The 14,368-nt window shown below is 63.6% G+C and overlaps 1 protein-coding gene across 1 annotated transcript in view; it reads left to right on the top strand.

Annotated features, from left to right (window-relative positions):
• Window positions 1-14,368, top strand: part of DOK7 (docking protein 7) — a 33,634-nt gene that overhangs the window by 158 nt on the left and 19,108 nt on the right. Inside the window, exons 2-4 of the mRNA XM_064488522.1 lie at window positions 22-67; window positions 9,285-9,515; window positions 11,349-11,549. Coding sequence (XP_064344592.1) covers window positions 22-67; window positions 9,285-9,515; window positions 11,349-11,549 — 478 coding nt within the window. The remainder of the gene's footprint in view (window positions 1-21; window positions 68-9,284; window positions 9,516-11,348; window positions 11,550-14,368) is intronic.

Raw genomic sequence — 14,368 nt, 5'->3', positions numbered from 1 at the left:
ACGCTCCCTCTGTCCCCGCAGTGGAAGAGTAGGTGGCTGGTGCTGCGCAAGCCGTCGCCTGTGGCAGGTGAGAGGGCGCGGGGCGCGGCGCGGACGCGGCGCATGGGGTACGGGGCGCGGGCGCCGGTGGCTTCCTGCGCCCAGCCCGCCCGGAGCGCGGCCAGCTCGCCCGAAATAGCCGGCGGCGCCGGGGCTGAGGGCTGTAACCGGAGAGCGCTCCGGCCTCGGCCTGTGCCTGCCCGGGACGCCGGGAGGTAGGACCCTCCTGCACCCTCATCGGCCAGGGAGCGGTCATTTCGGACCCGCATCCCCAGGCAGGGACCCCCTTTGCAGAAGGGCAGACTGAGGCCGGAAGGGGCTTGGAGGGGCCCGTGGAGGCCGGAGGGCCAAAAGAGCAGAAGACCGTTCTGGCCCCCTCCCCCATCACGCAGCAGGGAGCACCGTAGAAAGTTGGGGCTCCCTGCGCTTGCAAGGACTGAGCTGTGTCATTGAATCCAAGTCAGGATGGGTGTTCCAGGCGGTATGGATCCCAGATGGAGCTAAGGCTGGGTGGCCAGGTAGGAACAGAGTGTTGCTCCTGTGCTTAAGAAAAGTGAACTCCATTTCATGTCGGGGGACGGGTCCTGGGAGGAGAGGATGGCCCCAGCCCACTTCCCTGACCAGAGCCAGTGCCTCCAGCTGGGAGGAGGCGGCAGGGAGCCCGGTGCTCGGCATCTGTAGCCGCAGTGAGCGGTTCGGGTGCAGCCGGGAGGCTCTGGGCTGCGTGGCTGCAGCTGCTTCAGGAGACAGGTGCCCTGGAGCTGGCCCAGGCACCCAGGGGTCTGTGTGGGACGCTGGGGGTGTGAGTGCACGCTGCCTCACATGTGCGGGCTGCCAGAGAGTCCTCCAGGGCGCCCGGGATGTATGTCATTTCCCAGGGAGGCTGTTGTGGGGGCCCCCTGCCTGTGCCCCTCGGGGCTCCCCTCCTCCATCCCTTCTGCTGAGCTGCCACCTTGAGGTGGCAATACAAGGGCCTGCTTTGGGCCTCAGACACACTCACCTCCTGCCTTGGCCTCAGCTTCCCCTCCAGGGTGGCCTGGGCTCCATGCACCCTTCATTCAGCTGGTCAGTCTTTCACGCCCAGACTCCGTGCCAGGTGCCATGGGGTCCTAGTCCTGGGGAGCTCCAGGGAGGCCTGGTAGGGGAGCAGCAGGGGCTGTGGGGACAGAGGGGGCCGTGTCAGGCAGGGAGTGGAGGCGCTGGCCAGGCTGAGGGTGGAGATGGAGGTGTGGAGAAGGCCCATGCTGATCCAAGAGGCTGTGGCCAGCTGCTGCTGGAAACGAGGCATGGCTGCTGGCTGGGGGTTGCTTGGTGGGGTGGTGGTGAGGCGGAGCCTGTGCAGGCCTCTGAGACAGGTGCCCCACCGGAAGACCAGCCCCAGGGTGTCCTTTGTCTCTCTTGGTGGGACTGAGTAGTGATTTGCAGCCCCCGGTGGTGGATTTCATGCCAGTATCCGGAAGAGCTAGTTGAGAGGCAAGCTCTGTCCAGCCCTGTAGGACACCTGTGGGGGTGGGGGGCCTCCTGCACTGCGGGAGTTTGCAGTGGGTCGTCAGTGCCTTAGCTCTGAGTCTGTCAGTGGACTTAGCGGTCAGCAAGCCTTTGCTGGGTCTTCCCACACTGTCTAGCCCATAGCGCCACGGGATCCCAGGGAAAGACGAGTCTCCTCTCCAAGGGCTGGGTTTGAGGGGAAGCAGAGGGGGAGGGCACTCCAGGCAGGATCTTGCCCCGGGGCTGGGACGGAGGGGATTGGGGTAGTGGAAGGTACACGTGGTTCCTCTGGGTGGACGTCTGCTCTGAGCCTTGCATCTAACGTCCTTGTCCCCAGCGTCTCCGGTCACCCACTGCCGGTGATGGTGATCTTAGCAGCACCTCCTTCGTCCTCACGCTGCGCGAGGACTGTGGTCATGCGGTCATCGTCTTCCAGGTGCTTGGCTGGAGGGAGCTCCAATGTCTCACGCCCTACTCTCACCAGCCCTCCCTCGCCCTCAAGCCCTGTGCTGGCGGCTGTGGTCCTGGGGGTGGTCAGCCCCTCCCCCCGCCAGGAGTCCTGACACCCCTCGCTCTCCCCTCCCTGGCCCTTAGCTGATGAGCCGCCCCACCCGGAGCGCATCGGCGGGGGGGGGGCCTGGCTATGAGGGGCGCGGCAACTTGTCCTGAAGACCGGCTCTCTTGGGTAGACTTGGGTTGAGGGGGCAAGTCCTCGTACCTGGGGGCCTCGCAGCTAAGACCCCGGGTCCTGGGTGCAGCACAGAAGGGGCCTGTGGAGGAGAAAGGAGAGGCACTCTGCCTTCTTGTCAGGAAGAATCCAGGACTTTGTTTTTAAAAATTGCTTCCACCCCAGGAGTGCCCACAAGGGGCAGCTCTGAGGGTTGCCCGAGGCTGCGGGGGTGGGGGGTGGGGGGCACGGAGGGGCCCTTGGCTTTCAGGGTTTTTTCTTGTTTGCACTTTTCTTGACCAGAACCACTTACTCTTCTTATAACAAAGTTTAGTGAAAGGAAAGGAAACTCCTCCTTCATGAAAATGAGTGACTGTCCTCATAAAAGGCAGTAACGCTTCAGTGCAGTTGTGCCCCTGGTGGAGGTGGAGTCTCCACCTCTGTCCTGGCCCAGGAATTCTTGTCTGGGTCCCTTCTCTGGGCCAGGCCCCCTGGGAGGAGGGAGGCCTGAGCCCACCCCTGGGGACCCAGGGCGGCCTCGCTCTTCCTCCCCAAGTTGAGGCTAAGGTTTAGTGGGAAGAGGCATCATGCACAGCTGGCCCATGGAGGGGGCGGCCCACAGAGGAGGCACCTAGAGGGTCCCGGGTGGCAGCCAGGGTGGCTCCTGGCACACTGAGCTCCAAGGACCCTGCCTCACCACTTCCCTTGTGGACCACCAGGGCTTGATTCAGCCTAGAAAAGCCACCAGGAGGGACCCTGAGCCCTGGAGCTGGCAGAACCTTTGGGTCATTCTAGGCAGAGGGGCTGAGACTTGGAGACCCAAGGAGCCTGGCCCAAGAATGGTTAGGTGTTGCCTCCTGCCCTCAGCCTGCACTGCTCCTTGGCTACCTGGAAAGTCAACACCTGACCCCACCACTGATGGTGAGGTGTTAATTCAGGTCCCCCCGCCCCCATCCCTGCTCTCAGACCTGGTGCTGAGTTCCTGGAGGGCAGGGTCCTCGACTCAGTGTCACCGTCACAGGCAGGATGGCAGGGGCTGGGATTGCCAGATGAGGTGCTGTGGACCCAGCCACTCTGGGCATCACCCGGGCCGTGCAAGCTTGCAGGGGCCTTGGGGCGCATGCCCTATAAGCCACACCAGCTGTCCCACTGGCCTGTGCTGGCCCCTTTCCCACACAGTGGCAGCTCTGCTAAGGTGGGCACATTCCAACGGGGACAGGGGTCCCAGCGGGTGGTGATGGGGAGGGTCCCTTCTCCGGTCCCACCTCCTGGCTTGGGATCATCTGTGTCCCGTGGGAATGGGCATGACATCTCAGTCCTGGCTGAGCAGGAAGCCCAAGGACAGGGTATGGGTGGTGGCCAGCCCTCCTGGCCTTATGGGGACCTCACAAAAGGGCCAGGGCCTCCTACAGCGCCTGGTTCCAGGCTGGGAATCAGAACGCCTGGGCTGAGCTCTTGCCTCTGCTTGTACTGGTTGTGTGGCCTGCATGGGTCCTCACTGGGCCCTGGAGATGGTCCCTGTGGAGGGTGGGTGGACGGACGGTGGGCGGGTGGCGGGCGGGAGGGGCCCACCCTCACCTGCCGGGTGCGTAGTAGCCCGGGACACTGTCTGCAGCGCTGATGCCCATGCCCTGGGGCAGCCCGCCCCTGCTTCCTCCCTGAATTGTATCCTAAACGGGCCTGGGCCTCTAGGTCAGAAGGGTCCCTCCTGACTTTGGCCTGAGGCACCAGCAGCTCTGCCGGTCAGCAGCCCCCACCCCAGTGCCCAGGGCTACCCCCCAGGCTGCTGCCCCACTGCAGGGTCCCCTCAGGCTCCTGCCCTGCTGCTTTGCTGCTCTGCTGAAGGCACCACCTCAAGGTCACTGTGACCTCTGAGGGCTAAATCCAGCAACCGCTCCTCTGGCTGCGTCCCGTGGGTGGGCATTAACCTCCATCTCCTCTCCCAGCTCCCTATCCTCTCTGCCGGCCCCCTGCCTCCTACAAGGCCCAGAGATTTCCTTTCCTCAGCCGCCTTCCCCAGGCTTTCAGCCCCGGGCTGTAAACGCCTCTGAGTGCCCATGACTCCACAGTTATTTTTACATCTTCAGACGCGTGTGTCCAGCTGCCGGCGTGCACGCCGCCTGGTGTCCGAAGGGCCTCTTGGCTTATGTGTCCAGGACAGAACCCCAACCCCCACCCCCACATCCTCTCCCCACCCCCGCATCCCCTCCCCAGGCATCGCCCCCAATCCAGCATCATCCTCTTTCTTTCTCTCCCCCATTCATCTGCCTGCCAAGAGGTCCTGGGAGTTAGCGCTGCCCCTGGCAGAGGGAAGGCCCCTCGGGGCTGTCACCATGGTTCCAGAAGAGCCTCGCCTTGGGCCCCCTTTCCTCTGCCCAGCCTTGGCCGACAGCGCCTCTCGCCTGGACAGCTGCAGGAGCCTGGAGCTTTGCTGTCACCCCGTGTTGGTTCTCCTCACGCAGCCAGGCTGGGTCCTCTGTTGCTTGCAGCTCCCAGGGCCCCCTGGTGGGCTGGGACGAGGCTCGCGGCCTGGCTTGGCAGGCTCACCTGGCTGGACCCGCCCACACCTTGGACAGCTCTTCCCCTCCCCCTCCTGCTGGCCCTGCCCACCGGGTCCCTGGCCTGGGCTTTTGCACTGCTGTTCCCTCTAGCATGATGCTGTTTCCTGCGGTGCTGGCCCTGACATCACTCGGGAGTCCACTGTCCCCGCTGGCAGAGTCTCTGACCCCTGTGCTCAGGGCCCCCAGCAGCCATTTTCATCGAAGTCCTGTTCTGGTCCCCTGAATGGCACTTGCTCATAGTTTTCTTCTTTATCAACATTTTTCGGAGTTTGGCTGTTTCACCTCCTCGGTGTCAGCGCCACAGGAGATGGGCTCTGTCTCCTGGGTCCCCGGGCTGCTCGTGAGCAGAATGAACTGGGCTGAGGGCTGTAGGGGAGGCTGGCAGGAGATGGAGGTGGGCTCCGAGGGGCCCCAGTGGGGGTCTTCCAGTGGCCCTTTCAATGAGCAGGACCCTGTGTGGGATGACGGGGCGCCAGAGAGTTTGCCTTGTCCTGCACCTAAGCACCCACGCTCAATGTGGGCGGGCGGATGTCACTGGGGGGGGGCAACCCCCAGGCGGGTTTGCATGGCCCAAAGTGTGCCCTCCCTGGTGTTTATGGTGATGGGGACTGTCCCAGGCCCCAGGCCGAGGTCCCTGCTCCTCCCACTCTGCACGTGGGTGTGTGGTGTCTCCGAGGGCCTCTGCGTGCCAGGCTGGGGCAGTGTTAGCGCCTCCACTCCGTGGGGTGGGTGGCGTCCATTTCTCAGACGGAGAGTGGAGGCTCCAAGATCTGAGGGACGGGTCCCCAGTCCCAGACGAGGGTTCAGGCCGTGGCACCTGCGCACAGGGATGCAGAGCGTGTGTGAGTGTATGTGCAAGGGCATATGTGTGTGCACATACACGCGTGAACAAGCGTGTGGATGTTTGTGTGAGCATACGTGAGTGTGTGTTGGTGTGCGTGCCTGTGCGGGCCCCCTTGGTCCTCACTTCCTGGGTTCACGTCTAGCACTTCTGTCATCACGCCATCTGTGCCTCCTCTCACCATGACGGCCCGGTCCCCTCCATCCTGGTGGCGAGCTGCCCTCGTGCAGGCCTCCCTCCAGGCCCTGTGGGCGGCTTCATCTCCTCATCTCCTGCCGCGGGAGTCAGGACGGCCCCGGGCCAGGCTGTGCCCCTTCAGCCCCACGCTTTGGCCGGGTGCTGGTGGGAGCCGGGGGTTTGGGGCCCACGTGGCCTGGTGTAGGGAGGAAGAAGCCATCCGAGTAGGGGGCCCAGGGTGCCGGGCGGGAAGGCCGCTGGTGCCTCCTCAGCCGCTGACCAGGCCTCACAGTGGTCGGTGCCCCGAGGATGCTCCCAGTGTGGTCCCTGGCTGAGCTGGCCAGCTACACAGGCGCTCACGTTCCTCTGGCTGGCGTGTCGGCAGGAAGGGCCGGTGGTGTCGCTGCTCCCTGGGAACGCTGGCACTGTCTCCCCAGGCCCTACCCTGCTGTGTCTCAGGCCCCGGACAGAGAATTTCGGCTTCTCTCGTGCTTGTTACTGCAGCGGCTTGTGCCGAACAGCGTCCCCCACAGAACGGGTTTTAAAAATAGGATCAATTTGTGGCCCGAGGTGATGGGGAGGGGCAGCTGCCCGTCCCAGGGCCCCACTGGGTCCCACACTTGCCACGCCCCACCCAGCCCCCTCCCGTGAACTGGGTTCCACCTCAGCTAATGGAGCCCACAGCGGGGGCCGAGGGGCCCCGAGTCTGACGGTGGGCGTCAGCTGTGGCTCTGGGCGGTCCCACCAAGCAGAAGGCGGGAGCACGTCCCGCAGCCTTGTCCCTCACCCTGTTCTGTTCATGTTTAAAAGTGAGATCAGTGACAGAGCTGTGGTGACAGATTACCACCGACTGGGGGGCTTCAAGCAACGCAGACGCGCTCGCTCACAGTCCTGGGGGCTGGAGGTCCCAAACCGCGGCGGCGGCAGCGCTGAGCTCCTCCCGCCTCTCACTCCAGCCTCCTCCGCTTGCGGCTCGTCTGCCTGCGCCTCGGCTTCCCTGGCCTCTCCTCTGTGTCTGTGTCGCTCACACGGACGCTCATCTCCAGGTTTAGGCCACGCGGATGATTGGGATGACCACTTTGAGCGCCTTAACGTGATCGTACCTGCAAAGACCCTTTCTCCAAATCAGGTCCTGTTTGCAGGTTCTGGGGGTCACCGCGGGTGGGCGAAGGTGTGCACTGATTCTCAGACCTCCTCCAGGAGTGGGACAGGAGCTGCATTTCGGATAGAGCCAGGACTCAGAAAGGCTGGGCGGGCCGGGAGCAGGGTCTCGGGGACAGATGCCGGCGTTTGCACCGAGTCTCACACAAACCAGCCTGCGGTGCAGGCGTCCAGGGCGGCGGGACCCGCTTGGCAGCAGGAGGCGGCCGGAAGGTGTGAGGGGCTGTGGGGTGACGCAGGGACTCCCGCGGCAAACTTGACTCTAGACTGCGAGTTGGCGAAACGGGGCCATGAACCAAATCCAGCCGGCTGCTCGTTTCTGAAATAAAGTTTTATTAGAACACAGCCCTTGGCTTACGTGTGGCCTGCAGCTGCTGTCGCAGAGAGTTCGCGGCCCAGGTCTCCGAAAATAGTGATTGTCAGACTCTTTACAGAAAGGTTTATTGACCTTGCTGTATTACTGGGAGCGTAACTCCTAGAACAAAGGAGGTGACAGTCTTGTTCTGCCTTGCTGGTCCGGCCACAACTAAAGCGAATGGCCTTTCATGTGACAAAAGGTCCTCACCGTCCTTGGTGCCAGGCGATGGGGGCTGTCCTTGCTCCAGTAGAAGAGGGTCTGCCGTCCAGAGCTCCCCTTCCGGGGAGGGGTCGAGGGCAGACAGCAAACAGGAAAACCACATGAGCGAGGCCAGCTTCTTCGGAGAAGGGGTGGCGGGAGGCGGTCGGCAGGTCTGAGGGTAGAGCCTCCTGGGTGTGGGTGGCGGGGCCGTCCCCACGCCTGCGCTCCCTTCCGTGGCTGCCTTGGTGGCCTCTCTTTGAGCAGAGCTATACTGGGGGTCTTTCTGTGCCCACCCCCTTCCCAAGCTGTCGCCTCTTGGGCATCTGGTGACACACTGGGGGACACTTCCGTAACAACACATGCCTTCACGCGGCCCGTCTGACTTGCTTCTCTCCGGGTCAGGCCACAAATTCTAAAGGGAGCTGCGCTCGAGGGAGAACGTGCTTGGGCGGGCAGGGGGTTTCTCTGGGTTCTGTGTTGTGTTTTCCTTCAAAATGGGAACATCTTGGCTTTTTGCTGATATGAGAATTTCAAGCACTACAGACAAGGTCTCAAATAGGAAGCTCCCCCATCACAGTCCTGGATTAGTCAACACAGGTTTGTCAGGACACCGTCACGCATGCTGGTTCCCACTGTCTGCAGCTGCTCTCACGCCGGCGGCAGAGGCAGGGGTCCGGGCACACCGTCCACCCTCCGGCCTTCGCAGGGAGAGGCTGCGAACCCAGGCCTCCGTGTCGCTCAGGCCCCCTCTGGCTCTGAGGGGGGGCTGTGCCTGTGGTTTGTTGGGCCGGGCCGGGCAGGAAACACCACACGTGTGCTCCGTCTGGTGCCAACGTGAGTGTTGAGTCAAGTGCGTTTGGGATCTGGTGGTCGCTTGGGGTGGCGGGACCGCTCTCCAGAGGGTTCAGGTGGGAGCAGCCTGTGCTCCTTCCATGGCCGTGTTCTGCTGCCCCATCCTCTCCTGCCCCGGCTTCCACCCAGGGTTCGGGGTTGTGTCACACTTCAGTGTTTAGGTGTTCACATTGGGCCCCCAGACCCCACACCCTCATCACAGACTGGGAGCTGGGGCCGGGCGCAGGCACACTTAGGAGGGACGCGCGTCATCTGCTCTATTGCGGTTTGCCAGGGCCACACGGGTGAGCGGGGGGGGGGCAGTGCCACCTCTGGAACTGCATCCCTTCAAGTGCACTGCGTGTTGCCTCCCGGGTCCCAGGACAGCGACTATGATCGCTGAGGGAGAAGGGGAATTTGAGGAGATAGACTTGGGCATGTCCCCCGCAGCCGGGAGTGAGACTGGGGCCTGCTGCACGGGTCTGGGGGTGGCTCGGGTAGTGTCTGGCAGTGGGACCCATGGCTCAGTGGCCTTCTTCCCTGCCCCAGGGCTGGGGTCCAAGTCACACCCTGGAAACCGAGAAACCCAGGAGGCAAAGCGGGTGCAGGTGTGGCGGGAAGCCGCAGTCGCGGGCTGAGGCAGGAGGCCTGAGCCCAGGCAGGCTGAGCTGCCCTGCAGCCCCAGAGCCTGGGGCAGGCGGGCGCACTGGCTGCGGCCAGGCGCAGGCGGGCAGGCCCAGCCGGGATGCGGTGCGGGCCTGCGACTGCCCGTGCAGCCTGTAGCCACGCAGGGTGGGAGGTGCTATTCGTGCGCAAAGGGGAGGGCACCCAGAGTGGCTGAGTGGCTGGCCTGGGGTCACGTCTCGGACCTGGACTCTCGGGCGTGGGGGATGCTGGGGACTTGGGGGCGGAGGTGCCGTGGCCTGGCACCCCTGACAGCCCCTCTGGCGCCCTCTACAGATTGCCTGCTGATGCTGGCCTACAGGGACAAGTCGGAGCGAGCCAAGGGGCTCCGGGAACGGAGCAGCCTCACACTGGAGGACATCTGTGGCCTGGAGCCCGGCCTGCCCTACGAGGGCCTGGTCCACACGCTGGCCATCGTCTGCCTGTCACAGGCCGTCATGCTGGGCTTCGACAGCCGGGAGGCCATGTGTGCCTGGGACGCTCGGATCCGCTACGCGCTCGGCGAGGGTGAGTGACGTCGTCGCGGGGTCCAAGGGGACAGCCTCTGCCCCGATTGTCCCGTGGTTCACTGACCAACGGGCTGCAGAGGCTGGGACGTGACTCGGGGCGGCCCCGAGTCCCTGCTGACGCCCTCTGCCCGGCTTGTGCTCAGGGCTCAGTGTCCCGGCCTGGAGGGGCCCGGCTGTGGTTGAGGGGGAGGCCCTTTCAACTCCCTAACGTGACCCTGTTCATCAGAACTAGCGACTTTAAGGAAAGCAAGCAACTGTCTGAGCGGACTGACCTCGCAAACTGCTGCCCTTTGCTCCCTAACTTGGCGGCTGAGCCCAGAGCTGGGGTGAAGGGAGTAGCAGGGAGGCCAGGGGGCTGCGGGGGGTGCCCGTGCTCCTGGGAGGTCGTCCTGGAGGCGGACGGGGAGGACCCGGCCCACCTCTCAGCCCCGCAGGCTGTGTGAGCAGAGGTGGGTGGACCCCGAGCTGAGCCGCAAAGACCCATGATATTTTAACACAGTATTTAAAAAATTCAAAATTAAAGCCCAAAGCCTGTGATGAACATAGTGTTCGAATTTAAAGTGAAGACAGGCTCTGAGCCACCTGGAACGTCCGCCTCCTCACCCACCCTAGTGCCACAACCTTGACTAGCCTGGTCTTTATTTAAACATTTGATGTTTCACTCACCATGGGCATTTTGCATTAAATTTTACTCTTTAAATAATCATTGAAATATCACTGAACTTGGCCATGGTTTTCTGCCCCAGGTGAGGGCCTGGCTCACTTCAGCTCAGCCCAGCCAGGGGTAGGGGGTGGGAGGCAGCAGCCCCTCCCTCCTCCGGGAGCCCCCAGGCCAGGAGCCTCATGCATGGGGCATGTGGATGGCTCAGTGAGGGGGTGCAGGGGCAGACAGGGAGAGCCGCGTCTTTCCAGAAAGTCCTCCGGTTGGGGTCCTGCCAGTTCAGCCTGGCTCCGTGCACAGCTCCTTTTCTGCTGGGGGCAGTCAGGGTCCCTGCACAGAGGCAGCTGGTGCCTTGTCTTGGCTCCTTGAGAGAAATCACCAGGACACTGTGATGGGGTCTCTGACACCTGGCCACCTTGGGCCAGACAGACTGGACGTCAGGACCCCCTTGAGGCCCCCACTGCAGGGACGCGGGTGGGGCTCCGGGGAGGAGGGGGCAGGGCTAGAGATGAGGCTGGTGGACACAGGCGGTGGGCAGCTAGGCCCCAGGTGCTCTTGGGCTCCTCCAGGGTGTGTCCCCTTCCGAGGTGGGGCGGTCTGGGGAGGGAAGAGCTCACGACTGTCCTCCTGAGGGGCTTCTAGGGCAAAGGAGGGACGTGGGTGGTGGAGGAGGCCTCGGGGAGCACGTCGTCATGTTCAGCTCCAGGGAGAACCCCTGACTGGAGAGGGAGGGGTCCACGGTGTCCTGGGTGTCCGTGCAGCCAGGCTGGGCTGTGAGGCAGACCCTGGACTCTCCACAAACTGACCAGGGGCTGGGCTTCCCAGGCCTCCATTTCCCCATCTTTGAAATGGGACCAACCCACTGACCTTATAGGGGTTTCTCAGAGGACTCGCTGTGAACAGGAGCCCTGATGCAGCGGATTTATCTGCAGGCTCATGGGAGCTTTTCCCAGAGTGCACCAAGGCCACATCAGCCTTGTTAGGATGAGGAGGGGTGGTCAGGGCGGTCCCCGTGGGACTGGGGGAGAGATGTGGCACTGGGAGCAGATGTGGAGGGTAGGGGTGTGGGGTGGGGGCAGCCCCGCCCTCTGGAGCTGACACCCGGGTGCTGCTCCCCACCCAGCCGCCTCTGTCCCCAGTGATGCCCTCTTACCCCTGCCCGGCCCCCAGTACACAGATTCCACGTGACGGTGGCTCCAGGCACCAAGCTGGAGAGCGGCCCCGCCACCCTGCACCTCTGCAATGACATCCTCGTGGTGGCCAGGGATGTGCCCCCAGCTGTCGCGGGGCAGTGGAAGCTGTCAGACCTCCGGCGCTACGGGGCCGTGCCGAACGGATTCATCTTTGAAGGCGGGACCAGGTGTGGGTACTGTAAGTACGTGGGCTGCGGGGACCTGGGGCCACGGGCAGCCCCAGACCTCTTGGCTTCCCTGGGTGGACTGTGGCTTGAAGCCGACCCACCCGCGCGCAGGCCGGCTGCTAGGAAACACGGCAGAGTTATGTCTCAAACACCCCGCTCTCAGTGCTGAGCCCAGCCCCTTGGGCCCTCGGGGCTGCCCCTGCTCTTCCCCGTCGGCGGGAGGGGCTTGGAGGTGGAGAGGAGGGGCACCTGGCATCCCCAGATCGCATGTTGTCGCTCACCGGCCTTTGTCCCAGGTCCCAGAGCATTAGAGCAGCTTAAGTTGGATTTAGTGGGGGGAAAAAAAAGGAATAGATGTGTTTATTAAGGATGTTTCGGGAAACACCTTAGTGCACACCCTAGCTTCCATGGCCCTGATCTCTCCAAACCCAGGCCCTGACATCACAGATGAGGGCCAAATGTGAGGACCCAGCTGGGAGGGCAGGGGTCTCGAGGACTGATGTGGCATCGGGGGCCAGGTGAGCACTCCAGGGAGCTGGCCCCCAGGCTGGGAGTGGGGCTGGGAGGATGCACACAGTCCCTCAGGCAGAGAGTTTGGGGCACAGTGGGGATGGGGTGTTCAGGGGTCCCCGCTATCCTCTGAGCAGGGGAGCGATACACCCCTCTGGACCTGTAGTCGCTGTGGGGGCTGCAAAGTCCCTTGTCTTCTCTCTCCCAGGGTTGGGGGCTGAGCCTGTCTGCACTGGCTGCCCTGGGCTCGCGGCCAGCCCAGGCCTCCTGCTGACCTGGCAGGTGGCCTCGACAGCTCCAGTCAGTGTGCTGGTCCGGAGGGCAGAGCCTGGATGGGAGTCTGGGAAACCCACCTGTGAGGGGCATCAGCCCCTCCCTCATGTGGAGGGGAGATGGAGGCTCCGAGCTGCTGGCAACCTCTCTCCACTTCCCTAGCCCTGTAAAGGGGCATTAACCCCGCAACCCGCAGCCTCATGTGAGGATGACAGTGGCATGGGCTTACCACAGGGTGTGGCACACACTCTCAGTACGGCCAGGGTTGAGTGGGGGTCCACTGGGCCCCAGGGCCTCTGTCATGCCTGAATTTCTCTGGGTGGAGGGAATGCACTGGAGGGCGTGTGTGTGCTGGATGCTGGCCCCCTGGTCCCCTCATTCTGCAAAGGGGATGTGACGTGGAACAGGCCGATCTGGGCCTGTGATCCATCCGCCCAGCTGGCAGCCCACAGGAACCTGCATTTGAGGGGACGAGGCACAGGCTGCAGAGATGCTCAGCAAAGAGGTGGATAGGCAGGTGAGGTTCAAGCTCCTGCTCGAGCCAGCAAGACGGCTATAGCCACCGAATTCATGACGATCAGCCATCCTGGGCTGGGGAGGTTAACAGTTTGGAGATGCAGAGAGAGGCAGGAAGGGGTGTGTGGCTGGGGTGTAGGGGTGTAGGTGGCTTTGTGGGATGGGCAGTTTGGCAAAGTGGCCCTGGAGCTGGCCTGGGAGCCACAGCCAGAGTCTGAGGGGCCTTGACCACGGCCAGGCCTGCGCACTTCCCTGCCTGGGGATTTGCTCGGGAGCGAGGGCGAGCACAGCTGCTGGCCTGCCTGCCCGGGGCTGACGTGGAGGGGCCAGATGGGACATCGGTCAGAGTCCTTTCTGTTGGACACGCCCTGGCCACTGTGCTGCCCAGAGCAGTGGGGGGGTTTCGGGGGCCCTCTCCCAGCTTTGTTCATCTCTCTTGCGTGGGTGCTCAAAGTGCACTTCCCTCCTCAGGCCCCTGGATGTGCGGTCCTGGAGCTGCTCAGGGCCCCCTGGGGGAAGGAGACCAGCGTCCTCGCTGGACTGTGGCCTTCTGGGCACCAAGGCTCAGACAGGATGACTTGAGGCCACTTTGAGGCCTGGCGTGCAGACCTGGGGTTGGCCCTGGTGTGCCCGGCGCGGGGCCGGGACAGTGGCCCAGCTGGCTCCTTGGACACTGTTTTATTTGCCCGGACATCATGTAATAGGGCCGTGGGATACTTTTCCTCTGAGGCTTCAGAGGAAATTCCGACCCTTGGAGTGGGTGGGCTCCTTTCCGGCTCATCGGCCGTTTCAGGCATCCGAGCAGCACCCCCCGCGAGGGCAGAAGCTGCACTCGAGTCGCCGTGCTTCCCGGGCTCCCCGGCATGAGCCGCGGCAGCACCGTCCCAGCGCCTCTGCTTGAGGCCACGGGTTAGCTCCGTCCCCCAAGCTCTGCTGGCCTGGCCGGTCTGCCTTGACCTGTGGGTGTGAGTCTGGGTGTGCTCTGTCCACCGGGGACCCCGACCCCAAAGGGAGTCCCTCCTGGGGATCCTCATCTTCCCTCAAGTCCCCGTCCGAGGCCCCTGGCCAAGCCCTCCTGGTCAGCGGTGGCTGGAGAGCACGGTGGGGGCAGCAGGTGGCAGGGCCAGTCTGGACCCTCTGCAAGTCCTGCTGGGCTCCCTTCTCCTTCAGGGACAGGCTTGCCACTGCTCCACCGGCTATTCCGGTTTCTAGACCGTCACCAGACTCACTGCAGGGCTGGGTGGTGGAGGGATGGCTCACCCCTGCGCCCGTGGTCAGAGCACCAGGCCACTCAGGGCCTGGGCCCGCCCGGGAGGAGGGCGGCAGCTCACGTCCGGAGGGGGAGGGGGGTGAGTTAGTGTCCTGAGGCTGCCGTAGCGAATTACCACAAACTGGGGCCCTTAGAACCACACAGATTGACTCCTTCACTGTTCTGTCCAAAGTCAAAGTTTGAGTGGGGTTGGGCTCCCTCGGAGGCTCCCGGGGAGGGTCCTTCCTGCCTGTTCCAGCTCCTGTGGCCCCAGGGCTTCCC

This window comes from Camelus dromedarius, chromosome 1, assembly GCF_036321535.1.
Source record: "Camelus dromedarius isolate mCamDro1 chromosome 1, mCamDro1.pat, whole genome shotgun sequence".
In the NCBI taxonomy this organism is placed as follows: Eukaryota; Metazoa; Chordata; class Mammalia; order Artiodactyla; family Camelidae; genus Camelus; species Camelus dromedarius.
This window is presented reverse-complemented; position numbering and strand designations above follow the sequence as displayed.